This window comes from Hippopotamus amphibius, chromosome 15 (assembly GCF_030028045.1).
Source record: "Hippopotamus amphibius kiboko isolate mHipAmp2 chromosome 15, mHipAmp2.hap2, whole genome shotgun sequence".
Classification (NCBI taxonomy): domain Eukaryota; kingdom Metazoa; phylum Chordata; class Mammalia; order Artiodactyla; family Hippopotamidae; genus Hippopotamus; species Hippopotamus amphibius.
In genome coordinates, this window is record NC_080200.1 from 23,092,323 (window position 1) to 23,119,659 (window position 27,337).

General features: G+C 38.0%; 1 protein-coding gene across 1 annotated transcript; it reads left to right on the forward strand.

The window, feature by feature from the left end:
* The first annotated feature begins 22,179 nt into the window (after positions 1 to 22,179).
* LOC130836374 (olfactory receptor 2T12-like) lies at positions 22,180 to 23,118 on the forward strand. Its single transcript, XM_057708412.1, has one exon. The coding sequence runs from the start codon at positions 22,183 to 22,185 to the stop codon at positions 23,116 to 23,118; it is 936 nt and encodes a 311-aa protein (XP_057564395.1). The 5' UTR covers positions 22,180 to 22,182.
* Positions 23,119 to 27,337: the final 4,219 nt, after the last annotated feature.

Here is a 27,337-nt window from a genome sequence, read left to right on the forward strand (position 1 = left end):
GTAGGTAAAACAATTAAAAATTAAAAATAAATTAAAAAATAAAAGGTAGTTCCATGTACCCAGAGGTATAGCATCCACTATTAACTGTAAATAGGTTAAAATACTATTAGCATGATCCAGATTTTATGTGCACATGTCTAGTGATATATATGTATACTTGTGTACACGTGGACACGTGCATGTGTGTATAAACACCCACACAAGAAGCAAGAAACAGAGTGAACAAATGCCAAGGTATTAACTGTAATTCTCTTTTAGCAGTAAATTTATGTGTTCTTCTTCATTGAATTTATTTCTATTTTCTAGCTCTTTTCTGAACACATACTGCTTTTATAAGCAAAATAAATAAGAAAGAATTTTTAAGGTGTCAGGGAGCAACTTCAATTCATAGCTCAGTGAAAGCTTCAAGAGAAGGGACAAGCAGAGCAACACCATCTCTCCCTCACTTCTACACTCAAACATTCCCCAGGGAGGACCCAGGCTTGTCAGCCTCATCCTGGGACAGAAACCTAGCCACACCTCACTCAAGAGGCACCACTGGGGAAAATAAGGTCCTGGTGGAGAATTTTTGGGATAACAGTATCTGCTTGCATATTCTAGGGGTGGCATTTTAATTTTAATTCTTTGGGATGGAATTAATTTGCAAAGCATGTTGGACACTTCCTTGGTTTTTTTTGAACAGAGAATCCTGAACATAATCAAACACTTTGCAAAGACACAGGATCAGTGTCTTGAGTGACTATGATGTAAGTGAGAAGGTATGCTATGGCACTAAAAAACCAATTGTACATGAAGTTAAGAAGGCTGGATTCTAGATAAGCCCCACCGTGGGATCTCAGGCAGGTGACTCCTCTGAGCTTAACTTTTCCATCTGTAAAAGGTAAGGCCCTGGACAGCACGATCTCCAAGGACTCTGCAAATTCAGTCTGATTGCACCCTTGCAGGCTGTGAGCTAGCACATCTGCTTCCAACTCACCTGACTCTTTTTACTTTATGCCTTCCAGTTCTCTGCTTCTAATGTACTACAGACTAAGAGTGTTAGAATAGTGTGTAAATCAAGAGTTAATAGGCTCAGCTAAAGGTTTATAAACCTCCCATATGACATAATGTTAATAATTTTTAAATATACATGTGTGTATATACATATATATTAAATTGAACCATGTGAAATTGCTAAAAGAAAGAGATTGTCAAATTTACACACACAGGGACTTCCTTGGTGGTGCAGTGGTTAAGAATCTGCCTGCCAATGCAGGATACACAGGTTCAACCCCTGGTCTAGGAAGATCCCACATGCCATGGAGCAGCTAAGACCGTATGCCACAATTACTGAAGCCTGAGTGCCTAGAGCCCATGCTGCACAACGAGAGAAGTCACTGCAATGAGAAGCCCACACATCACAAGCAAGAATGTCCCCTGCTTGCCACTACTAGAGAAAGCTTGTGCACAGCAGCAAAAGCCCAACACACCCAAAATAAATAGATAAATAAACAAATTTTCTAAAAAGCAAACTTCCTTTAAAAACAAGAAATCATAGACACACACATACACACACACACACACACACACACACACAATATATATATTCTGTTGAGGGTCCTTTTGAGGCTAAACATCAGTAGTTCTAAAGGTCCCAGATGGTTCTAATGAAAAATAAGCACTGAGAATGTTAGGCTTTAAAAGGGTCCAAATGGCTGGTATTTTCTTTTTTTATTGTTTTTGTTTTCCTCAAGAAACTGAAGAGAGCATTGAGAATCCCTGCAGATTTGGGAAGAGGACTAGGGAATAACCTAGGTGGTAAGTGGAATTGATAATGTTTTTAAGGTTTTTAGCACTGTCTTAGGTATATGTGAGGAAACATAATGTTCAGCTTTAGAGCTTTAGGAAAACATCAATATAAGAGAAATTGGTTCTATATTTCAGTGTAAATTTTTTTTCAGTGAAAATATAACAGTTCTTTGAATTAAAAACACTTTCTTTGTAAAAATATTGAAGTTTCTCAGCTGAATATTAGAAACAGGAGGTCTACAGTTAGTATATTACAGGCAAAACTACTTGAACTTATTAAATGTATCAGGTTTTCCAGTGGAGAAAGTCCTGCACAAGTAAGAACTATACGGAATGAGCCAGTGAATGTTTTTGATGTGCCATGGAAATAACTTGGAGGTATTTTATTTGCAGAAAGAGGTTCATTGCAGATTACTGAATGACATGAGAAACTATTTTTTTAAAGGAGACTAACTAGAAAAGAGAAATCAGAGAAGAAAGAGGAAGAAACACTTTGGGGGAATTGATGGCTATTTTATTCTGTGAGATGAAGCTGAGTGTAGGTAACACTGAGGGATGCAGAGAGAGGGCTCAGGACCACACACAGTGATCACCTGTGTGCCCATGGGGAGCCCAACCCTGACCTCCCACCTGAGGCAGCCTTGCCCCCTTGCCTCCAGCCCTTTGGTCTCACTGGTGATGCTGGTGGCCTCTGGCATGTCCTTCAGCTTTCTGTGGAAAGAGTGAGGAAGTGGTGCCCCTCACTTCTGGGTCATCCAGGTCCAAGCCTGGGGCAAAACAGCATCACTTCAGTCCTTATTCCTCAGAGGCTTCATAAAATCTGAAGGCAGAAAGTTGTCTCTGGAGACCTCTGGGTGAATGAGTGTAATGGGAGGAGTATCCAGCCTGTAGCTTAAGTATGGCTCCCCAGTCAGCCAAGAGAGGGGAACCAGGACCATGGCACCCCTGGAGTTGTTGATTTCTTCCTTTCTGTGTCCTGTGTGATAGACTTTGAACAGCCAGGCAGGGGCAAGAACCCGGAGTCCAGGCCAAACTGACTTCTAACACAAAAGCCTCCAACTGCAACAACAGTAACAACAGAATCCTCCCAGAGGAAGGGCCTTGTGAGCTGGGGTAGCTGCACTGAAGTCTCAGCAGTCATAGCAGTGCCCTTGACTGTCCGGACTAATCTGTTAGTGGATTCCCACCCCATCAGGACCTAGTTGATTCCCTCCAACTGGGCGTGACACTCAAGACAGAGGGTCTAGTCTCTCACATATGTTCATTATTGGATCTGTGGCCATTCCAGGGTGCTCTCTAGTGACCAATAAGCCAACCCACAAAGTTTACTTTCTCCACGGAGAAACAATATTTGTCAAAGTACTACAGTCCTTATTTTGACTGATCAATGAAGTGATGGTTAGAGTGACAAATGTGGTCATGTGTACCTAATAATGAGAAAGTTTTAAAGAAAAAGAATAGAATAAGTTGGCATCTGTCCAGGGGAGAAATATATTCATTTTGATAAAATTCTCCCAGGAAATATAAGAGAAAGAGTTGTAAGAGAAAATGAGTCTGTCATGTAAAAGATACAAATGTGTGTGTGTGTGTGTGTGTGTGTGTGTGTGTGTGTGTGTAAGGCAATGTTCTTCCAAAATTGGCTATTCAAGTAGAAACCTCATTAAAATGAGGGTCAATCCTAATAAAGTTTAATTAAGGAGTGATGATACCCTGCTAGAAAATGCTGAAGGCAAGACTATCATCTCTGAATCTACAAGTTGCCCCAGGATGGTCAATGACCCTGGGCACTAACAATGAAAGAGTAGGGAGCAAGGGATGGCAGAACTGAAGTCACCCAGGGAGTTGAGCCCCTCCCTGGCCCTTGGACTCTATCATTCTTTCTGTACATAATCCTATGTCTCATCTAAGCTACTGCCACCAAGATGAAAGAGATGAGGATTATCTCCTTCAATTTTACATTGTATTTTCATGGCATTGGGTTTGGGGAAGGAAAGGAATAATGAATGTATGGAATTGTAATATTCAGCTGGGTCTCAAGTGAAAAAGGGATCACATTCAAATTGTCTTTAAGTTCAGGACCTAGTTCAGATTGGCAGAGGTTCACCTCTGCTGCTGGGGGTGAAAGGGTGATGTCTGCCTGCAGAAGTACAGGACATGGGCAAGGAGATGACCACACAGGTTTCAAGATTCATTGTACCCATCACAGTACTTAGGTGTCCTCAACATACAGTAAGTCCCCCACATACAAACCTTCAAGTTGCGAACTTTCAAAGATGTGAAAGTGCATTGGCATGTCTAAACACTTAAGTTAGTTAATGTATCTGGCATACATCATCACATGCATGCATCCTCTACAAGTAGTTGTGCTTTTGTGTACTTTACTGTACTGTGCTACTTTGTCTTTTATGTATTATCTGTATGAAAATTATTATAAATCTATTACAGTACAGTACTATACAGCCAATTGTGTTAGTTGGGTACCTAGGCTAACTTCGTTGGACTTACCAACAAATTGGACTTATGAATGCACTTTCAGAATGGAACTTGTTTGTATGTAGGGGACTTACCACAATTCACTTTTGAGCAGGGGCTCAGAGCTCTGACACTCAGGAACGTGAATGGGTCAAGCCTGGAGCTGGTCCTGGGAAATAGGAGGTGGCCATGTGCACTGGGAAGAGCTGACTGAAACAAGCACCTTCATGCCTGGGTTAGGGATTGTCACGAAGCAACTGTATGTCTAGATTGCATCTTGCTGTTCAAGTCCACTAATGAATGATGAAATCTGAAAACCGAAAGAACACAAGAACTTCGGCTAAGACTTTCATGGCCTGGGGTGCATGTATCACCTTGATTTTCAGTTTTGTCCACGTATAGGCCCAGGAGTGGGATTGCTTCTTCCTTTCATCCTACCCAGTTACACAGGTATCTTTCTTGTTCTTTTTATATGTCAGAGGTACTCGGCTAGTGTTCAGCCAGTGCTCAGTGAGAACTGTCACATGCTTAGATGTATTCCTGATGCATTTGTGGAGAGAGATGAACTCCATGTCCACCTACTCCACCACCATCTTGACTCCTCCTCAATCATTTGTTTTAATACTATGTTTAGGTTACCTACAAAAAATACCCCACTTCATCAGATATTAGACAACACTAGTCATCATCTTAAGTTATTTTTTTAGCTTAGGTAAGAGTTGAAGAAAAAGGCTATGTAGAATATCTGCATCTCAAAGGCACAAGGAGAGAAATAACTAGCTCCTCCTAGAAGAACTTTTGTTCCCTAACGGTTAGAATTTTGAAAAAAAATATTTTGCTAATTTTCTCAAAATGCCAACATAGTTGTAAACTTTTCACCAGACCATTGACATCATTGTTGACAATACATTTAGGAAACATAACAGGGATTTATTTGTGGAGATCTTGAATACATTAGAACAGTTATTAATTTATTCATTAAACACTCATGTTAGCACAATATATACCCATTGTTCCATATAAATTCATAAGTTTATATACACGCATGGTATACACATTTATTGCCTTGCTGTGTCAGCTGGGGGGGGGGGGCTAGAAGTCCTAACACCCTATAATCGGCAACATGATCACCTACTCTCTGCCCCTTGCTTTCTAATACCATTATCCAATAAGAGGAACCAGTGTTTTGTGGAGAAATAGCTGATTCTATGATTTTGGTGGGAATAATACAGATGAACATAGAGTATCTTGAAATTCCAGATATTAAGGATATCTTTAAAAACAACAACAAGGAGAAGAATCAAGATGGTGAAGTAGGAGGATGTGCACTCACTCCCTCTTGGAAGAGCACTGGAATTACAACTAACTACTGAACAAGCACTGACAGAAAGACACTGGAACGCACCAAAAAAAAAAAAAAAAAAAAAAAAAAAAAAACGAAAGAAAAACCACCTCACATCCAGAGACAAAGGAGAAACCTCAATGAGATGGTAGGAGGGGCGCAATCATGTTAAAATCAAATCCCATAAATGCTGGGTGGGTGACTCACAAGCTGGAGAACAATTATACCACAGAGGTCTTGAGGGTTCTGAGCCCCACATAAGGCTTCCTAACCTGGTGGTCCAGCAACGGGAGGAGGAATAGCCAGAGAATCAGACTTTGAAAGCTAGTGGGATTTGATTGCAGGATCTCCAAAGGACTGGGGGAAATGGAAACTCCACGCTTGGAGGGCACTCAAAAAAGTGTGCTCACCAGGACCCAGAGGGAAGGAACAGTGACCCCATAGGAGACTGAACCAGACCTACCTGCTGGTGTTGGAGGGTTGCCTGCAGAGGTGGGGGGCAGATGTGGCTGACAGAGGAGACAGGGGCACTGACAGTAGGGGTTCTGAGAAGTGCTCATTGTCATGAGCCCTTCAAGAGTCCACCATTAGCTCCACCAAAGAGCCTGTAAGCTCCAGGGCTGGGTCTGCTCAGGCAAAAAGACCACCAGGGTGGGAACTCAGCCCCACCCACTGGCAGACAAGCAGATTAAAGTGTCACTGAGCTCCACACACCAAATCAGATTAAAGTTTTACTGAGCTCCACCCACCCAGCACAATCCACCATCAGTCCCTTCCATCAGGAAGCACCCATGAGCCTCCTAGACATTTTCCTCCACAAGAGGGCAGACAGCAGAATCAAGCAGTATCAGCAGTATTTCATCTTGTGGAACTGAAAATCACAGCCACAGAAAGATAGAGAAAATGAAAAGGCAAAAGACCTTGTACCAGATGAAGGGACAAGAAAAACACCAGAAAAACAACTAAATGAAGAGTAGACAGGCACCTTTCCAGAAAAAGAATTCAGAATAATGATGGTGAAGATGATCCTGGACTTTGAAAAAATGATTGGATGCAAAGATTGAAAAGTTGCAAGAAAAGTTTACCAAAGACCTAGAAGAATTAAAGAACAAACAGAGATATGAAACACAATAACTGAAATGAAAAATACACTGGAGGAAACCAATAGCAGATTAACTGAGGCAGAAGGACGAATAAGCGACCTGGAAGACAGAATGGTGATAATCACTGATGTGGAAAAGAATAAAGAAAAAAGACTGAAAAGAACTGAAGACAGCCTAAGAGACCTCTGGGACAATGATAAATGCACCAACATTTGTGTTATAGGGGTCTCAGAAGGAGAAGAGAGAGAAAGGACCTGAGAAAATACTGGAAGAGATTATAGTTGAAAACTTCCCTCACATGGGAAAGGAAATAGCCACCCAATCCAGGAAGTTCAGAAAGTCCCAGGCAGGATAAACCCAAGGAGAAACACGCCAAGACATACAGTACTCAAATTGACAAAAGTTAAAGACAGAGAAAAGTTATTAAAAGCAACAAGGGGAAAATGACAAATAACATACAAGAGAACTCCCATCAGGTTAACAGCTGATTTCTCAGCAGAAACTCTGCAAACCAGAAGGGAGTGCCATGATAAATTTCAAGTGATGAAAGGGAAGAACCTACAACCAAGAATACTCTACCCAGCAGGGATCTCATTCAGATTCAAGGGAGAAATCAAAAGCTTTACAGACAAGCAACAGCTAAGAGAATTCAGCACCACCAAACCAGCCCTACAAAAAATGCTAAAGGAACTGCTCTAAGTGGGAAACATAAGAGAAGAATAGGACCTACAAAAACAAACACAAAACAATTTTAAAAAATGGTAATAGGAACATACATATCAATAATCACCTTGAATGTAAATGGACTAAATGCACCAACCAAAGACATAGACAGGCCAAATGGATACAAAAACAAGACCCTCCTATATGCTGTCTCCAAGAGACGCACTTCAGACCTAGGGACACATATAGACTGAAAGTGAGGGGATGGAAAATGATATTCCATGCAAATGGAAAGCAAAAGAAAGCTGGAGTAGTGATACGCATATCAGATAAAATAGACTTTAAAATAAAAAAAAATGTTACAAGAGACAAGAAAGGACAGTACATAAAGACTTAGGGATCCATCCAAGAAGAAGAGATTACAATTATAAATATATATGCACCCAATATAGGAGCACCACAATACATAAGGCAAATGCTAACAACTATGAGAGAGGAAACCAACAGGAACACAATCATAGTGGGGGACTTTAACACCCCACTTACACCATGGACAGATCACCCACACAGAAAATTAATAAGGAAACACAAACTTTAAATGACACAATAAATCAGCTGGATTCAATAGATATCTATAGGACATTGCATCCAAAACCAGCAGATTACACATTCTTCTTAAGTGCACATGGGACATTCTCCAGGATAGATCACATTTTGGGTCATAAATCAAGCCTTGGTAAATTCAAGAAAATTGAAATTGTATCAAGCATCTTTTCTGACCACAATGCTATAAGATTAGAAATCAATTACAGGAAAAAAAAAAACTGTAAAAAACACAAACCCATGGAGGCTAAACAGTATGCTACTTAATAACTAAGAGATCACTGAAGAAATCAAAGAGGAAATCAAAAAATTCCTAGAGAAAAATGATAATGAAAACACAACGATCCAAAACCTATGGGATGCAGCAAAGGCATTTCTAAGAAGGAAGTTTATAGCAATACAATCCTATCTCAAGAAACAAGAAACATACCAAATAAACAATCTAACCTTACACCTAAAGAAATTGGAAAAGGAAGAGCAAACAAACCCCCAAGTTAGTAGATGGAGAGAAATCATAAAGATCAGAGCAGAAATAAATGAAATAGAAACAAATAAAATAATTGCAAAAATGAATAAAACTAAAAGCTGGTTCTTTGAGAAGATAAATAAAATCAATAAACCTCTAGCAAGACTCATCAAGAAAAAGAGGGAGAGGACTCAAATCAATAAAATTAGAAATGAAACAGGAGAAGTTACAATGGACACCACAGAAATGAAAAGCACCATAAGAGAATACTACAAGCAACCATATGCCAATAAAATGGACAACCTGCATGAAATGGACAGATTGTTAGAAAAGTATAACCTTCCAAGACTGAATCAGGAAGAAATAGAAAATATGAACAGACAAATCACAAGGAATGAAATTGAAAGTGTGATTAAAAATCTCCCAACAAACAAAAGTCCAGGACCAGATGGCTTCACAGGTGAATTTTATCAAACATTTAGAGAGGAGCTAACACCCATCCTTCTCAAACTCTTCCAAAATATTGCAGAGGAAGGAACAATCCCACACTCATTTTATGAAGCCACCATCACCCTGATACCAAAACCAGACAAAGATACTACAAAAAAAGAAAACTACAGACCAATATCACTAATGAACTTAGATGCAAAAATCCTCAACAAAATACTAACCAACAGAATCCAACAACACATTAAAAGGATCATCCACCATGATCAAGTGGCGTTTATCCATGGAATGCAAGGATTCTTCAATATATGCAAATCAATCAATGTGATACACCACATTAACAAACTGAAGGATAAAAACCACACGATCATCTCAATAGATGCAGAAAAAGCTTTTGATGAAATTCAACACCCATTTATGATAAAAACTCTCCAGAAGGTGGGCATAGAGGGAACTTACCTCAACATAATAAAGGCCATATATGACAAACCTACAGCAAACATCATTCTCAATGGTGAAAAACTGGAAGCATTCCCTCAAAGATGAGGAACAAGACAAGGATGTCCACTCTCGCCACTACTATTCAACATAGTTTTGGACGTCCTTGCTACAGTAATCAGAGAAGAAAAAGAAATAAAAGGAATCCAAATTGGAAAAGAAGAAGTAAAACTGTCACTCTTTGCAAATGACATGATGCTATACATAGAAAATCCTAAAGATGCCATCAGAAAACTACTCGAGCTAATCAATGAATTTGGTAAAGTTGCAGGATACAAAATTAACACACAGAAATCTCTTGCATTTCTATACACCAACAATGAAAGATCAGAAAGAGAAATTAAGGAAACAACCACATTCACCATTGCAACAAAAAGAATAAAATACCTAGGAATAAACCTAACCAAGGAGGGAAAGACCTGTACTCAGAAAACTACCAGACACTTATGAAAGAAATCAAAGAAGACACAGACAGATGGAGGGACATACCATGTTTTTGGATTGGAAAAATCAACATTGTGAAGATGACTATACTACCGAAAGCAATTTACAGATTCAATGCAATCCCCATCAAATTACCAACGGCATTTTTCACAGAACTAGAACAAGAAATTTTACAATTTGTATGGAAACACAAAAGACCCCGAATAACCAAAGCAAAATTGAGAAGGAAAGACGGAGTTGGTGGAATCAGGCTTCCTGACTTCAGGCTATACTATAAGGCTGCAGTGATCAAGACAGTATGGTACTGGCACAAAAACAGAAATATAGATCAATGGAACAGGATAGAGAGCCCAGAGATAAACTATGGTCAACTAATCTATGACAAAGGAGGCAAGGATATACAATGGAGAAAAGGTATCCTCTTCAACAAGTGGTGCTGGGAAAACTGGACAGCTACATGTAAAAGAATGAAATTAGAATGCTTCCTAACACCATACAAAAAAATAAACTCAAAATGGATAAAAGACCTAAATGTCAGGCCAGACACTATAAAACTCCTGGAGGAAAACATAGGAAGAACACTCTTCAATGTAAATAACAGCAAGAGCTTTTTTAATCCACCCCCTAGAATAATGGAAATAAAAACAAAAATAAATAAGTGGGACCTAATGGAACTTCAAAGCTTCTGCACAGCTAAGGAAACTATAAGCAAGAAGAAAAGACAACCTTAGAATGGGAAAAAAAAATGTTTGCAAATGAATCAACAGACAAAGGATTAATCTCCAAAGTATATAAACAGTTCATCCAGCTCAATATCAAAAAAATAAACAACCCAATCAAAAAATGGGCAGAAAACCTAAATAGGCATTTCTGCAAAGAAGACATATGGATGGCCAAGAGGCACATGAAAACCTGCTCAACATCATTAATTTTTTTTTCAACATCACTAATTATTAGAGAAATGCAAATCAAAACTACAATGAGGTATCACCTCACGCCAGTTAGAATGGGCATCGTCAGAAAATCTACAAACAATAAATGCTGGAGAGGGTGTGGAGAAAAAGGAAAGTTCTTGCATTGCTGGTAGGAATGTAAATTGATACAGCCACTATGGATAATAGTATGGAGGTTCTTGCAAAACTAAAAATAGAACTACCATTGACCCAGCAATCCCACTCCTGGGCATATACCCAGAGGACACCACAATTCAAAAAGACACATGCACTCCAATGTTCATTGCAGCACTCTTTACAATAGCCAGGACGTGGAAGCAACCTAAATGTCCATCAACAGATGAATGGATAAAGAAGATGTGGTACATACATACAATGGAATATTACTCAGCTGTAAAAAGCAATGAAACTGGGACATTTTTAGAGACATGGATGGACTTAGAGACTGTCATACAGAGTAAAGTGAGTCAGAAGGAGAAAAACAAATATTGTATATTAACACATATATGTGGACTATAGAAAAATGGTACAAATCAACCAGCTGGCAAGGCAGAAATAGAGACACAGATGTAGAGAACAAATATATGGACACCAAAGGGGAAAGCGGGGAGGGTTTGGGGGGGACAAATTGGAAGACTGTGATGCCAAATTGTACACTCTAAATGTATGCAGTTTATTTTAAAAAATAAATAAGTTAACAACAACAACAACAACAATGCTGTTTGGGGTATATCAGAAGGACAGAGGAATCCACTAAAGAGCTCCCAATGGCCAAAGAAAGAACCATTTGAATAAAAAATAAATAAATATAATGGTGTTGTAACCCAAAGTATAAAATAAATATTCATGAGTTGACACTGAATATACATATGATTTAGAAAGCAAATAAATGGGAGGAAGACATTTTTGTGTATATATATATATATGTATAGTTTTTTGTGCATATATATATATATATAGTTTTTTTCTCATAGTTCTGGATGTTGAGATGTCTAATATTTAGGTGCTAGCTAAATTGGTTTCCAGAAAGACATCTCTTCCCAGTTTACAAAAGGCTGCCCTTATCTCTGTTTCCTTAAATGGCCTTTCCTCAGTGCCTGTGCAAAGAGATAGGGTTTGCTCAGGTCTCTGTTTCTCTTCTTAAAAGCACACTGATCCTATAAATCAAGGACCTATCTGTATGATCTACTTTAGTTTTAATGACATCTGTAAAAGCCCTGTCTCTAAATACCCTCATACTTGGGGTTGGGGTAGCCAACATAGGAATTTGGGTAATGAAATCCAGGCCATAGTACAGAGCAAGGACATGCTAGGCAAAGCAAAATCCTTATGTCTTTTGACAGCTCCTAGTTGCAGATTCTGAACTGACACTAAAGGATGGTCTGTTGAAATGAAGTGCCCTCTCCTTGCTACTCCCACTCACCCATATGGAAAGTTGGTGCTTTTTAACTTTCCCTTTTTTTTTTTTCTTTCTTTTTAAGAACTTTTATTGAGGTACAGTTAACAGAAAATAAACAGCATATATTTAGAGTGTACAATTTGGTATTCCAATCTCCCAATTCATTCCCCCCCCCCAATCCTCCCCGCTTTCCCCACTTGGTGTCCATATGTTTGTTCTCTACATGGTTGTCTTTGTTTTTGCCTTGCAAACCTGTTAATTTGTACCATTTTCCTATAGTCCACATACATGTGTTAATGTACGATATTTATTTTTCTCTTTCTGACTCATTTCACTCTGTATGACAGTCTCTAGGTCCAACCATGTCTCTACAAATGTCCCAGTTTGTCTACTAATTCTGGGTTTTGTTTGATTTTCTTTCTCTAATTTCCTTAAGTGTAAGGTTAGATAGTTTATTAGGGATTTTTCTTGTTTCTTGAGATAGGATTGTATTCCTATAAACTTCCCTATTAGAACTGCATTTGCTGCATCCCATAGGTTTTGCATCATCGTGTTTTCATTGTCATTTTTCTCTAGGTATTTTTGGATTTCCTCTTTGATTTCTTCAGTGATCTCTTGGTTATTTAGTAGCATATTGTTTGGCCTCCATGTGTTTGTGTTTCTTAGTTTTTTTTTTTTTTTTTTTTTTCCAGTAAATGACTTCTAGTCTCAAAGTGTTGTGCTCAGAAAAGATTCTTGATATAATTTCAGTTTTCTTGAATTTACCAAGGCTTGATTTATGACCCAAAATGTGATCTATCCTGGAGAATGTCCCATGTGCACTTAAGAAGAATGTGTAATCTGCTGGTTTTGGATGCAATGTCCTATAGATATCTATTGAATCCAGCTGATTTATTGTGTCATTTAAAGTTTGTGTTTCCTTATTAATTTTCTGTGTGGGTGATCTGTCCATTGGTGTAAGTGGGGTGTTAAAGTCCCCCACTATGATTGTGTTCCTGTTGGTTTCCTCTCTCATAGTTGTTAGCATTTGCCTTATGTATTGTGGTGCTCCTATATTGGGTGCATATATATTTATAATTGTTGTCTCTTCTTCTTGGATGGATCCCTTGATTTTTATGTACTGTCCTTTCTTGTCTCTTGTAACATTTTTTATTTTAAAGTCTATTTTATCTGTTATGCATATCGCTACTCCAGTGCAGGGAGCCGCCCTGAGAAAGGGGTCCTGCTCCCAGGACATCGCCCTGGGAGCTGCCTTAATTCAAGGGTTTGTGTAAAACAAACATAGCTCTCTGTCCCGCCACCCCTGACCTTGAGTATGTGCTTAAACAAAGAGCATGTGATTCCTTGGGCTGCAGTATGTGTTCCCACAGACTCCTTATTGTATGAGAACATCCTGAGACCATGTACGGTACAAGCTACTATGCAAGTTCCTGGTGCCCTTGAAGAGATAGAACAAGTTATAACAAAGAAGGAGTCATTTCATTTGATGTCCCCCTTTGTTCTGAGAGTGTATAAAAAGCCATCGCATAATAAAGGAGTTTGTCAGTGGCTCTGGAATGTTTCTGCATTCTGGGCTTCTGATCCTCTCGACCCCATCTTTTGTGTGTCTGTCTTTCTTTCTTTCTAAGCCGCGTCGTGTTTGCCTAAGTACCTGATCGATTTTGCCAGCAGGCTCCGGCACTCCAGCTTTCTTTTGCTTTCCATTTGCATGGAATATCTTTTTCCATCCCCTCACTTTCAGTCTGTATGTGTCCCTAGGTCTGAAGTGCGTCTCTTGGAGACAGCATATAGGAGGGTCTTGTTTTTGTATCCATTCGGCCAGTCTGTGCCTTTTTGTTGGTGCATTTAGTCCATTTACATTCAAGGTGATTATTGATATGTATGTTCCTATTACCATTTTTTAAAATTGTTTTGTGTTTGTTTTTGTAGGTCCTATTCTTCTCTTATGTTTCCCACTTAGAGCAGTTCCTTTAGCATTTTTTGTAGGGCTGGTTTGGTGGTGCTGAATTCTCTTAGCTGTTGCTTGTCTGTAAAGCTTTTGATTTCTCCCTTGAATCTGAATGAGATCCCTGCTGGGTAGAGTATTCTTGGTTGTAGGTTCTTCCCTTTCATCACTTGAAATTTATCATGGCACTCCCTTCTGGTTTGCAGAGTTTCTGCTGAGAAATCAGCTGTTAACCTGATGGGAGTTCTCTTGTATGTTATTTGTCATTTTCCCCTTGTTGCTTTTAATAACTTTTCTCTGTCTTTAACTTTTGTCAATTTGAGTACTGTATGTCTTGGCGTGTTTCTCCTTGGGTTTATCCTGCCTGGGACTTTCTGAACTTCCTGGATTGGGTGGCTATTTCCTTTCCCATGTGAGGGAAGTTTTCAACTATAATCTCTTCCAGTATTTTCTCAGGTCCTTTCTCTCTCTTCTCCTTCTGAGACCCCTATAACACAAATGTTGGTGCATTTATCATTGTCCCAGAGGTCTCTTAGGCTGTCTTCAGTTCTTTTCAGTCTTTTTTCTTTATTCTTTTCCACATCAGTGATTATCACCATTCTGTCTTCCAGGTCGCTTATTCGTCCTTCTGCCTCAGTTAATCTGCTATTGGTTTCCTCCAGTGTATTTTTCATTTCAGTTATTGTGTTTCATATCTCTGTTTGTTCTTTAATTCTTCTAGGTCTTTGGTAAACTTTTCTTGCAACTTTTCAATCTTTGCATCCAATCATTTTTTCAAAGTCCAGGATCATCTTCACCATCATTATTCTGAATTCTTTTTCTGGAAAGGTGCCTGTCTACTCTTCATTTAGTTGTTTTTCTGGTGTTTTTCTTGTCCCTTCATCTGGTACAAGGTCTTTTGCCTTTTCATTTTCTCTATCTTTCTGTGGCTGTGATTTTCAGTTCCACAAGATGAAATACTGCTGATACTGCTTGATTCTGCTGTCTGCCCTCTTGTGGAGGAAGCTATCTAGGAGGCTCATGGGTGCTTCCTGATGGGAGGGGCTGATAGTGGGTAGGGCTGGGTGGGTGGAGCTCAGTAAGAATTTAATCTGACTTTGTGGGTGGAGCTCAGTGACACTTTAATCTGCTTGTCTGCCAGTGGGTGGGGCTGTGTCCCCACCCTGTTGGTCATTTGGCCTGAGGCCACCTAGCACTGCAGCTTACAGGCTCTTTGATGGGTCTAATGGTGGGCTCTGGGAGGGCCCAGGCCAATGAGCACTTCCCAGAACCCCTGCTGCCAGTGCCCCTGTCTCCTCAGTGAGCCACATCTGCCCCCCACCTCTGCAGACAACCCTCCAACACCAGCAGGTATGTTTTGTTCAGTCTCCTATGGGGTCACTGCTCCTTCCCCCTGGGTCCTGGTGAGCACACTTTTTTGAGTGCCCTCCAAGAGTGGAGTCTCCGTTTCCCACAATCCTGTGGAGGTCCTGCAGTCAAATCCTGCTAGCTTCCAAAGTCTGCTTCTCTGGGGATTACTCTTCCTGTTGCTGGACTCCCAGATTGGGAAGCCTGATGTGGAGGTCAGAACCCTCACTTTAGTGGGTGGAATTCTGTGGTATAACTGTTCTCCTGTTTGGGAGTTTGTGTCACCCACCCATCATTTATGGGATTTGATATAAATGCTATTGTGCCCCTCCTACCAGCTCACTGCAGCTTCTCCTTTGTCTCTGGATGTGGGGTGTCTTTTTTGGTGAGTTTCAGTGTCTTTCTGTCAATGATTGTTCAGCAGTTGGTTGTAATTCTGGTGCTCTTGCAAGAGGAAGTGAGCACATGTCCTCCTACTCCACCATCCTGATCCTATCTCATGAGAGGTTCTTTTTTTTATCTCTGGTGCTTTCTAGCTTTCAAGCAATATGTAGGATCAAGTACCAGGTTCCGGTTCAGGACTGATACTTTTATCAGAGATATATTAACAGTTCCTGTAATCCAAAGGCTAAGACTGTCTGAAGATGATTTGAACTCCTCATTCCAGCATCCTTGTGGGAAAATTCCAAACTGCTCTGTAACATTATACTGGAAGGAAACCATATTTTTTAGTGAACTCATCATTCTTGCTTGGTATGTTCTGTGTGACCCAACACGTATTTCACCTGGTCTGTGCTACAGAAAGCCAGCCTGTGCAAATCGCAATCAAGGGCCCCATTCACTTAGACATCTTATTGAGTATGGCTTATGGAGTGTTCCATACATTATTTTGTGCCCCCATATTCCCCTTCCCCTTTCAGGACTGAAGTACTTGTTCCTTCAGCTACTAGGGCTGCTAGTATCAGACATTTTCAGCCAATATCTCTTAGGGCATTTTTCTCTCTCTTTTTTTTTTTTTTTTTTTTTGTAATGCTAATTATTTTGATTATACTTTTTTTTTACCTTATTTATTTGTTTATTGGCTGCATTGGGTCTTTATTGCTGCACACAGGCTTTCTCTAGTTGTGGCCAGCTGGGGCTACTCTTCATTGTGGTGCACAGGCTCCTCATTGTGGTGGCTTCTCTTGTTGTGGAGCATTGGCTCTAGGTGTGTGGGCTTCAGTAGTTGCAGCACATGGGCTCAATATTTGTGGCTCACAGGCTCTAGTGCAAAGGCTCAATAGTTGGGGTGCATGGGCTTAGTTGCTCAATGGCATGTAGTATCTTCCTGGGACAGGGATCAAACCTGTGTCCCCTGCATTGGCATGCAGATTCTTAACCACTGCACCATCTAGGAAGTCTTCAGGACATTTTTCTTACTTGAAAAAAAAAAAACTGCTTTGCTCAGTTATGCTCCCTTCCTGTGGGTAGGGCACATTCTATCAATGCTTCTGTGGGGGCACACAGGATGACATGCCCTGAGACAGGAAACCTGGTAGGAACATAACAGAACTCCTGCTAGGTTGGCAGATACCGTGTGACTCTATCAGGGTGCAGCATCTCCCTGTGCCCATTTCTGCTTCCTTCATTGCAAAGGAGCTGATCCTTAGGACATTCCACACTAAACTTCCTGCATGTCTATCTCTCCTTCTCAGAATCTATGTCCCAGGAATTACCAAGTATGACCCCCTAATCCCAGGAGTGGAAAGAGTAACAGTACAGTGACATTTATTTCCCTTACTTTCTGTGTGCTTATGTGTGACTTCTTGCCTCTGCACTTGAGCCCAGTCAGAGCACCTGTTAGATGGCTTTTTCCAACAGTCTGTCTTTGTGAAGTCTGGAAAGTCTTCCATTCCCACATGTCTTCTGGAGAAGAGTTGGACAAAGCATCCTGTTCTTACTAAAATGAGGGTCTGGTGCAGACTTTTTTTGGTTTCCTTATATTATGCCCACATATTTATAAACAGCCCTAAATTAATCTCAATTTAGGCACCCAGGTTCACTGTAATTTCAGTTCCCTGATGGAATTCTGAGTGGTTTGTAGATTTTTCATTCTCATGTGGAACTTGTCTTAATTCTCATTCTCATGCCTCCTGGGAACCCATAGAACATCTGATCTACATTGTTCAATGTATATTTCCCCCACCTAACAGGGGTGACCCTGTGTTACTAGAGCATTGGTTGACAGATCTGTGACTGATGCAAAGCAGTATTCAGAACAGGAAAGTTGCAAACTTACTGAAAATGACTGTTGTACTCTTGAAACCACATCTACTACCTGTCCATGATATACTGCTTGTAGCTAGGAGTCTGAGGTTTTGCACAGGAAATAATACAGCTTGACTTTAAATGTAGATATCACTCAGGTGGGTGATTATGTTCTAAATCAGAGTAAGATTTGACATTTTGATAAGATGACATACAAAGGCAGAAGTATAACTAAAATCTAAGAAGACCATTAGTTCAGCTCACCTGGTTTAAACAATTACAGTATCTCATGTTTTACATGTTTACAGCATTTCCAACCAAATATTCCATGAGATTTGTATATATGTAACATATTATACACATTTATATATATATATATATATATAAATTATATGTATATATATTTTAAAAAATTAGTTATGGAAGGTGATGCTTACATTTACTCTTAGAAAAGACAGGGTGGCAGGAATCATAAAAATGGAGCCAAGAACCATGCTTTTCCTGGAAACTGAAAATATAAAGTAATATAATAATAAAATCATGAAAGGTTATTACATAGATAGAATGGTTATTGCCCAGATAGAATCAAATTGCAAAGCTCTTGGCAACAAAAATGTAATCTGCTGTAACTGCCTTTGCTATTATCATTCATTTTATTACATAGACACAAACAAGCATGTAAAATATAAAGTAAAATAAAATTATGTTACATAGATACAAACTAACTAAAACTTATAACACATAATAATTCTATCAAATGGGGTTCAAAAATGAAAAATAGTTGAATTCTGCTATAAATTTTATTAATTTAATTTCTAGGTTTGATAAAAGCTTGTCTTTTAATAACATACTGTTTAATCTTCCCTGCTTATCAAAGTTTAAACAAATATGTGGAGAATCAGGTTAACCCACTCTTTATTGCATTTTTTTTGTATTTCTAAATTATAATCCTTTTCCAAGGACTTTTTTTACATTTCACTTTTTCTTATAAATGATTTTTTATTATTTTAATGAATTACAGTTTTCTGAATGCATGTAAAAGAAGTATACTGAAATTCTGATAATTTATACTATCCTTGAAAATTAAACAACTTTGGCATCTAAAGAGACATACTTTTTGCAGCTTTGGCATATTAATAAGATAGTAATGATAGCATAAGATGGCAATAGGCCAAAACCCTTAATATGTGACTCCTGGCACTGATATGAGCAAGTTTGATGCTGCAAGACTATAAGAGCCTTCTTTCACTTGAAGAGGTGCATAAGGAGGATGTTGCTCAGAGATGTTGCAGATCCTGATTATTGGGGTTCATCATTTTATCTTATGTAAGTCCTATTGATCTCTTAATATTTATTAGTTTTGCTTATGAACTTTGAACTCCAGAAAATCCACAGTCATACCACTTTCTCTGTATAATTTTACAAATAAAATCCATTCTATTACCTATCCTACAATCTGAAGAACCAAAACATAAGTAAGCTGACACAGTCATCAGGTTAAAACACTCAAAATAACCTGTCAATACAGTCAAATAAATGATTTGACAGTTACTATTTTATTTTTTACAGAATAGACTGATTAATCATCCAGGTATCCTGGGGGAAAAGATTTATAGTTTCAATGTTAAGTGAGAGCAACGGGGATCAGAAAAACATAGAAAGAAAATTATAGACAGTATTCTATGATTATCCTATGAAAAAAGATGAGAGGACATATTTGTGTCTTCTGATAGCATTGAAAAAGAAATGGGTTTGTAATTTACAATAAAGATGTCACAATGTAGCACCATGCTACGTGAATGACAGTGGAGACAGAAGAAAAGACAGAAAGTCTCTAGTGATCTGAAACCATATTGAAGAAAAAAGAAGAAAATATTTGTACAGTATTAAATATTCCAATTCCTACACTAGAGTAGAGCTTTTATTCTTCCATTTAATGTCACTTTAAATATTTTGTTTGGAAGATGCATTAATTCCCTATTTAAAATTTTCACCACACTTTGTTTCCATAGTCAACTTTGTTAGATATTATCCCTTAGAATCTACTTTACATAGGTTTACAAACATTCTAGTTAGTGGCAAATTGTCTCACTTATGTGATGTGAAAAGATAGAAATCTTAATTAAACACATAATAAGACACTACCACATCTTAAGAAAATATAATTACCTACCATTCATTTTATTTAATTGACACATTTAGTTGATCTTTCCATTAAATAATCTAAACACTATTAGCATATGGACTAGTCAATTCTATTCATGATGACTGATTGTTTCTATACATTTATTTCACCTAAAAAGAAAATGCTCAGTGATATCACTTACATCCATTGAAAAGTTGAGCTAATAATTTCATATTTGATAAAATAAACACAAGTGGAAACTTCATAATAAGAAAATGTATTTTGTAAACTGAAAATTCATGTAAGTTGTAATTACTATCTAAAAACATAAGATCTCTTGCATGATATAAGCAAAAATTTAGCTCAAATTTAAATATTTGTATGCTACCTATGATTTACCTTATCAAAATTAAAAACAATTACCATGTGTTTACAAAAATCCCATTATTCTGACACTTTAATACACAACTGGAGTGGAAGCAACACAATAATGATAAATGAAATGAATCAATAAGTAAAATGTAGTACCTGCATGTGAAGGAATATTACTCAGTCTGAAAATGGAAGAAAATTCTGAGATATGTTACACCTAGGATGGACATTGAGGACATTATAAGTAAAATAAACCAACCAAAAAACAAAAACAACCAAAAACAAATACTGTGTGATTTCACTTATCTGATGTTCCTAGAGTAGCCAAATTTATAGAGACAGAAAGTAGAATAGTGTTGTCAAAGGCTGGGGAAAGGGAGGAAAGGTTAGTTACTGTTTCATAGTTTCAGTCTGAGTAAGTGAAAAGAGTTCTGGGTATTAATATTTGTGATGGTTGCACAACAGTATGAAAATATTTAACACCACTGTATTGACAGTACACTTAAAAATGGGTAAGATGGTAGCAAAAATTAAAGACCCTTGAGCAACATCCTTCACTTACTTAGTTACCTATTGATTTTAAATACATTTAAAGTTCTATCAAATCTTCAACAATAAAAGAGATAGAAACAATGGAATATAAGATCTCAAGTCAAAGAAATGAAATTATTTGAGGTCTTTCAGAAGAGTAGTACTAAGGGCTATAATTAGGAATTGCATAGTTACTAGTGTCTTAGACTACATATTAGAGATATGAGTGTGCAGTTCAACAAAATCTTGCCAAATGTGAACATATTTGACAAGGGTGAAGTGTATTTCCATGATATCTAACTTTAAAACCACCAACTAAAACCCTCCAGTAGAATGCTGCCAGTACAATGATGATGCTTAAGCAATGGAATTAAGGATTGAGTGAGCCTTTTGCAACACTTTCTCCTTCTTGGTTGGCAGGCTAGCATGGGATGGATGTAAAAAGTGGGGGTAAAATGGAGTGACCTTGGAAGAGGGGGACTCCTTCTGCCCTGTAACTTCACTGACTCACACCATATCTTTGAGAATGAATTAACAGACTCATCTTTGCAGGTTCAGTTGTATTTATTCAATAAACTAGAACAGTTTAGGCTCCAAGAGATGAGGTGAAAATGTAGGGCTTCCCTGGTAGCACAGTGGTTAAGAATCTGCCTGCCAATGCAGGGGACATGGGTTCGATCCCCACCCCAGGAAGATCCCACATGCCAGAACAACTAAGCCCATGCACCACAACTACTGAGCCTGCACTCTAGAGCCTGTGAGTCACAACTACTGAAGCCCACGTGCCTAGAGCCCATGCTCCACAACAAGGGAAGCCACCACAATGAGGATCCTGTGCACCACAATGAAGAGAAGCCCTCACTCACCACAGCTAGATAAAGCCCGTGTGCAGCAATGAAGACCCAACACAGCCAATCAATTAATTAATTTAAAAAAAAATCTTATCTGCCAATTTATTAAAAAAAAAAAGAAAATGCCTTTAAGAGCTTAGATCCTCTTGGAACTGAAGAAGAAATTAATTTATCTCTGTGCTTGGGTAAAGAAGTAAGGGGTTTTCTTACCCAGTAAAAATTGTGTTTCTGTGACTTTGAATTGAACTGGTTTCATCACACAAGGTGCCATTTTACAGTTAAAGTTTGTGTTTCATATTACAGGGCTACATTGGGGGAGCATATACTAAGAATTATTATTGTTTTCACTGTATAGCTTGGCAAGGTTAAACTAAATGAGCTAACAATTCCAAATTATGTTTCTACCTGCAGCCTCAGTAGACTCCTAGGCCTAAGACTGTAAGTACTCTTGTTTGGAAATAAAAAGCCTCCTTGGATTAATGGATATCAAAAAAAATGATCAGATTTTAATAGGTTTCAATAAATGTTGATATGTATCTGTAATCCACATCTATTTCTCCATTTTCAGTGTCACTAATTTGAAATCATGGAAAACTGGAATACCACTTCAGATTTCATTCTCCTAGGTCTCTTTAGGCACACAGAAGCCCACCTGTTTCTCTTTGTGATGCTTCTGATAATTGCCTTCACCTCCCTAGTGGGCAATGCCCTCATGCTTCTCCTGATTCTCCTGGACCCCCGGCTCCACAGGCCCATGTACTTCCTACTGAGCCAGCTCTCCCTCATGGACATGATACTGGTTTTCACCATTGTGCCCAAAATGGCTGTTGACTACCTGAGAGGCAGCAAGTCCATCTCCCTGGTTGGCTGTGGGTTCCAGATCTTCTTCTTCCTCACTTTAGGAGGCGGCGAGTGCTTCCTCTTAGCAGCCATGTCCTATGACCGCTATGTCGCTATTTGTCATCCACTGAGATACCCAGTCCTCATGAGCTGGAAATTATGCCTGAGAATGACTTTGGGGTCCTGGTTCCTGGGAGCAGCTGATGGACTCATGCAGGCGGCTGCTACCCTGAACTTCTCATTTTGCAGCGCACATGAGATCGATCATTTCTTTTGTGAGGCCCCCACTCTAGTGCATTTGGCTTGTGCTGACACATCTGTCTTTGAGTATGTCATGTACCTCTGCTGTGTGTTAATGCTCCTGGTCCCCATTTCCCTCATCCTGATTTCCTATAGTCTCATCCTTGCCGCCGTTCTCCAGATGCGTTCTAATGAAGCCCGCAAGAAGGCTTTTGCCACCTGCTCATCACATCTGTCCGTAGTGGGACTGTTTTTTGGAGCTGGCATTTTTACCTACATGAAACCCAAATCCTACAGGTCAGCTAACTACAATAAGGTTGTGTCAGTATACTATACTGTCTTCACCCCTGTGCTGAACCCCCTCATCTATAGTCTGAGGAACAGTGAGGTCAAGGGAGCTCTGAGAAAGTGTATGGTCATGAATAAAATTAGGTTGATTTGACCTGTAGATCAAGGCTGTACAAAGTGATTGTACAGGATTTCCTTGAGAGAAGTTACATATTACATCTCTAAAGTTATTTCTATTTTACTTTAATATGCATTTGGACCTCCAGCTTTGGATTACTTACTAAACTATAATCAACAAATCAAACTGCAGATTGTTAAAAATTACAAATCCATATTAAAATGTTTCAACACCAAACCTCACAATAAATTTTTCTTCAAAGAATGAACAAAGTAGTCAAATACCGTTGAAGTCTGTTGATTTTTTTAAAAAATTGTGGTATAATTTATAAACACTAGAGTACTCACACGTGAAGAGTGCATTTCAACCAGTTTCAATACTACATGCACTTGTAACTTACACCCCATAGCAGCAGACAAAACATTCACCAGACCAGAAATGTCCCTCATGCCCTTTTCTGATGTAATCCTTCAACCCAGGTACAAACACTGGTCTGATTTCTATTTCTGTTAGTTTAACCTATGCTAGAATTTCATATCAATGAAAATATACAGTAGGTATTTTTCTTCTATCTTGCATCTTTCTCTCAGCTTAATATGTTTTAAAGATTCCACCACATATTTACCCCTATCAGTAGTTTTTTTTGTTTTTGTTTGTTTGTTTGTTTTTAATTGCTAAGTAGTACTTCCTTTTCAGAATATATAACCATTTATTTATGCACTATTTTGTTGATAGACATCTGGGCTTTTTTCAGTCTGGAACTGTATGACTAAAGCTGCTATTAACCATTTTTCTGTGTGTGATCATATGTTTTTACTTCTTCTGGTGGATGTATGATTAACTTTTTAGTAATCTGTTTTCAAAGTGGATATTTGATTTTAAACTCCCACCAACAAAGCACATGAGTAGCAGTTGCCCCAAATTGGTGGCAATTGGTATTACTAACCTTTCTTATTTTGTCTCTTCTACTTAATGTAATAACTCATTTAGTTAATTTATGGTTCTCTGATGTGTCATGATGCTCTGGACTTTTGCATTAGTTTCTTACCCACTTGTGTGTCTCCCTTAGTGAATGATCCATTTTGAGTTTGGGGAAAAACAAAAAGAAAAAATATATTGATGCTTCTAAAGCAAACACAAGTTGGTTGTTTACTGATAGACAACACATGATGTTCATAGGAATATTTGGAATTTTTAAATAAAATTATATTGGGTTACTTGTTATATATATTCTGATATCTCAGTTTTCATTTATTCTTCAATATTAACTCTTTTCTACTTAAATTGGCTATGTATATAATGAATCTCTTCTACCACCTCCATTGGGCTTGGAACTGTAAGTGTATTTGTTTGTTAATTTTAATTATGCATTGTAAAAAAATATTCCAATTCCATTAATGGAATCATGCCACTGAAAATTTGAAACATTTTTTTCTAGTAGGTACTCTTCACCCAAAGATGAAGGAAAATAAAACAGGTTGCAAAATTGAAGGTTTGGGTGTTTATTATGTATTTCTTATCTTCTCCTGGTAAATGAATATACACTTATATTAATTTTCAGCCAAGAAATTTGGTATATTTAAAGAGGCCATTGGTATTTCAAAGCAAATATTTACAAAAATATATTTGCTAATACATCTATATATGCATGTATATGTATGTATGTATACTTATGTACATATATTATATGCATGTATTTATATTTATATACATATATGTATATTTATATTTGTATAAACATGTATGTATGTACTCTCCAAAGACAAAGCAATTAAATATAAACAAGACAACATTTAACATTTGTTTAGAATTTGTTTAATAATTTCTTTTTAACTTTTGCCATTTTTGATGATCTCAGTCTGCACTTTCACAACATTTTCTTTTCTTTTTTTTTTTGTAAGCTCTTTATTGGAATATAATTGCTTTACACTCTTGTACCAGCTTTTGTAGTACACCAAAGTGAATCAGCTTTATTTAGACATACATCCCCATATCCCCTCCCTCCCCCGACTCCCTCCCACGCTCCCTGTCCTGGCCCTCTAAGGCATCACCCATCATCGAGTTGATCTCCCTTTGTTATACAGCAACTTCCCCCTAGCTATCTGTTTTACAGTTGGTAATGTATCTATGTCTATAATACTCTCTCACTTTGTCCCAGTTTCCCCTTTGCCCCTCCCAAACCCTGTGTCCTCCAGTCCATTCTCTGCATTTTCTTTTTTTTTAATAGCACATTAGTCAGAATTATTTTCTCTGTCTCACATGAATTAAAGGGAAGAAGGATCTACAGAAGATATCAAAGAGCACGTGGGACAGAACCAATTTTGCAGGTTCCTGGGGTACTTTGCAAGTGGCACACAGAGATTTAGAAGAAAGGCTAGTTGCTGAATTTGTCTTGAATCGAATGCCATGGTTCAATTCTCTAATGGTATTCAGATATTTTATAGTACTTTAAACATCATTTATTCCCCTAAACTTAGTCATACTTTGAGCAAAGGATAATTTCAGTAAAGATTTTATTTTAATCGTCCCCTTAAGGTACACTAAGTAGATTAGTTAAATCTTTACTGAGATGGAGTAAATACAGTTTAGCATGATAAAATAATTATAATGATAACACTAAACATAAATATATTTTATTCATTATTTAGGTTGTGAATGCAATTTGCTTTACTTTTCACTTTTATTTTCTTATATTAATTACTATCATAACATTATGAAGAAGGTTTAATGTTAGTTCTTGTCAACTGAAAGAAAAGTGCGTGTCCTAAAAGTTAAGATCTATTCAGGGACCTTAAGGAGGACTGTAGGCTGGGATGTCTCCCTCTTAGATGTCATCTCTCAGATAACTCTGAGGAACTCCACCAAATAGGTAAGGGAGGAGCTGGGGTATATATGATTTTTTTTTCTTTTTATCTGGGAGATCCATGTAGTGAAGCATTAGATGATTACTGCTAATCACAAAGAAGAGACAGCTCAAGTTACTGATTTGAGTGCTCTTCTATGTAGAGGAAGATGCAAGAATTGGGGTCATTTGAAATTTTTTTAGATATGCATCTTAACTACCTAGGTGTTAGTATATCAAAGGAAAGAATGCTTACTGGTTTGTTTGTTGTTTTGGTTTTGGTTTTGGTTTTTTGTTTGTTTGTTTTTGTTTTTTTTTCCCCATTCTGAATTCCCTTCTGGAAACACTGTTGGTGGGTGACTGCAGTGGCTAATGACTTGGTCCTTACAGAACCACAGTGGCAGGCAACATTGTTTATTTTACATTCTAATTTTTGAAAAATGGAGACATATTTATGGGGCAAAATCAAGGTCCATGTTAACACAGATCTGAACTAAGTTGTTTGATTTTGAAAAGTTTATACTTAAGAAAGGGTCGTTTTTCAAAATAGGACTAGAGACATTCCGCCACCTCCACAATTCACACATCTAAGTGAAGAAAACATTCTTTCTCTTTCCTAAAAAATAAGATGTTGGCAAAATGGAGCTCCTTTGTTGGGTGAAATAGATAAGGTTTATGAGAAAGGGTACATTAGAATGTGAGATCTGAGACCAGAACTTCAAGACCTGAATCCTTGATTAATCTGCATAACCTTGGAAATATTGCTTAATGTTTGGTTGCCCCAATCAGTTTGTGATGATTAAGTAATAATTTAAGAAAGAAAGTATCCTGCTAATAAACTCAAAATGCTTGAAATCTTGTCTGACATTTAAAAATGCTGAATAAGTTTTAGCTGCCAAAATAATTTTATGTAAAGCAAGTGTATTAACTGAATGCTTTTTGCTCCATTCACTTACACATCTTATTTGCTGATCCTTTGACTCATGAATCTATTAAAAATGAAAATAAGCAGAATCACTTAAGTGAGGAGAGTTCATCTTTTCAATCTGCCTCCCTGTAACAGGGAGTCTGTGGAATAATAAGTTTCATTTATTGATGCCCAAACTCCCAGGAGACTCTTAATGCGGCAGCAAATGAGATCTACCAAGTGACCTGTCCTGGATTTTCTACCTAAGGAGCAGGCCATATGCAGAAACCTTAACAGACAGTGTACTTTCAAGCCCTGATGAGTGAAAATAAACTATGCTAAGAAAAGAAGGAGTGATGGGGAACGGGTCAGAAAAGGCAGGGTTTTTGTTTGTTTGTTTGTATTAATTTTAACTTCATCAAATGCTTAATCTCACTTCCTACAGGCAATACTGTTATAGACTATCCCCTTATCCCTGTGACACCAGGGCTCTTCTGCTATACCCA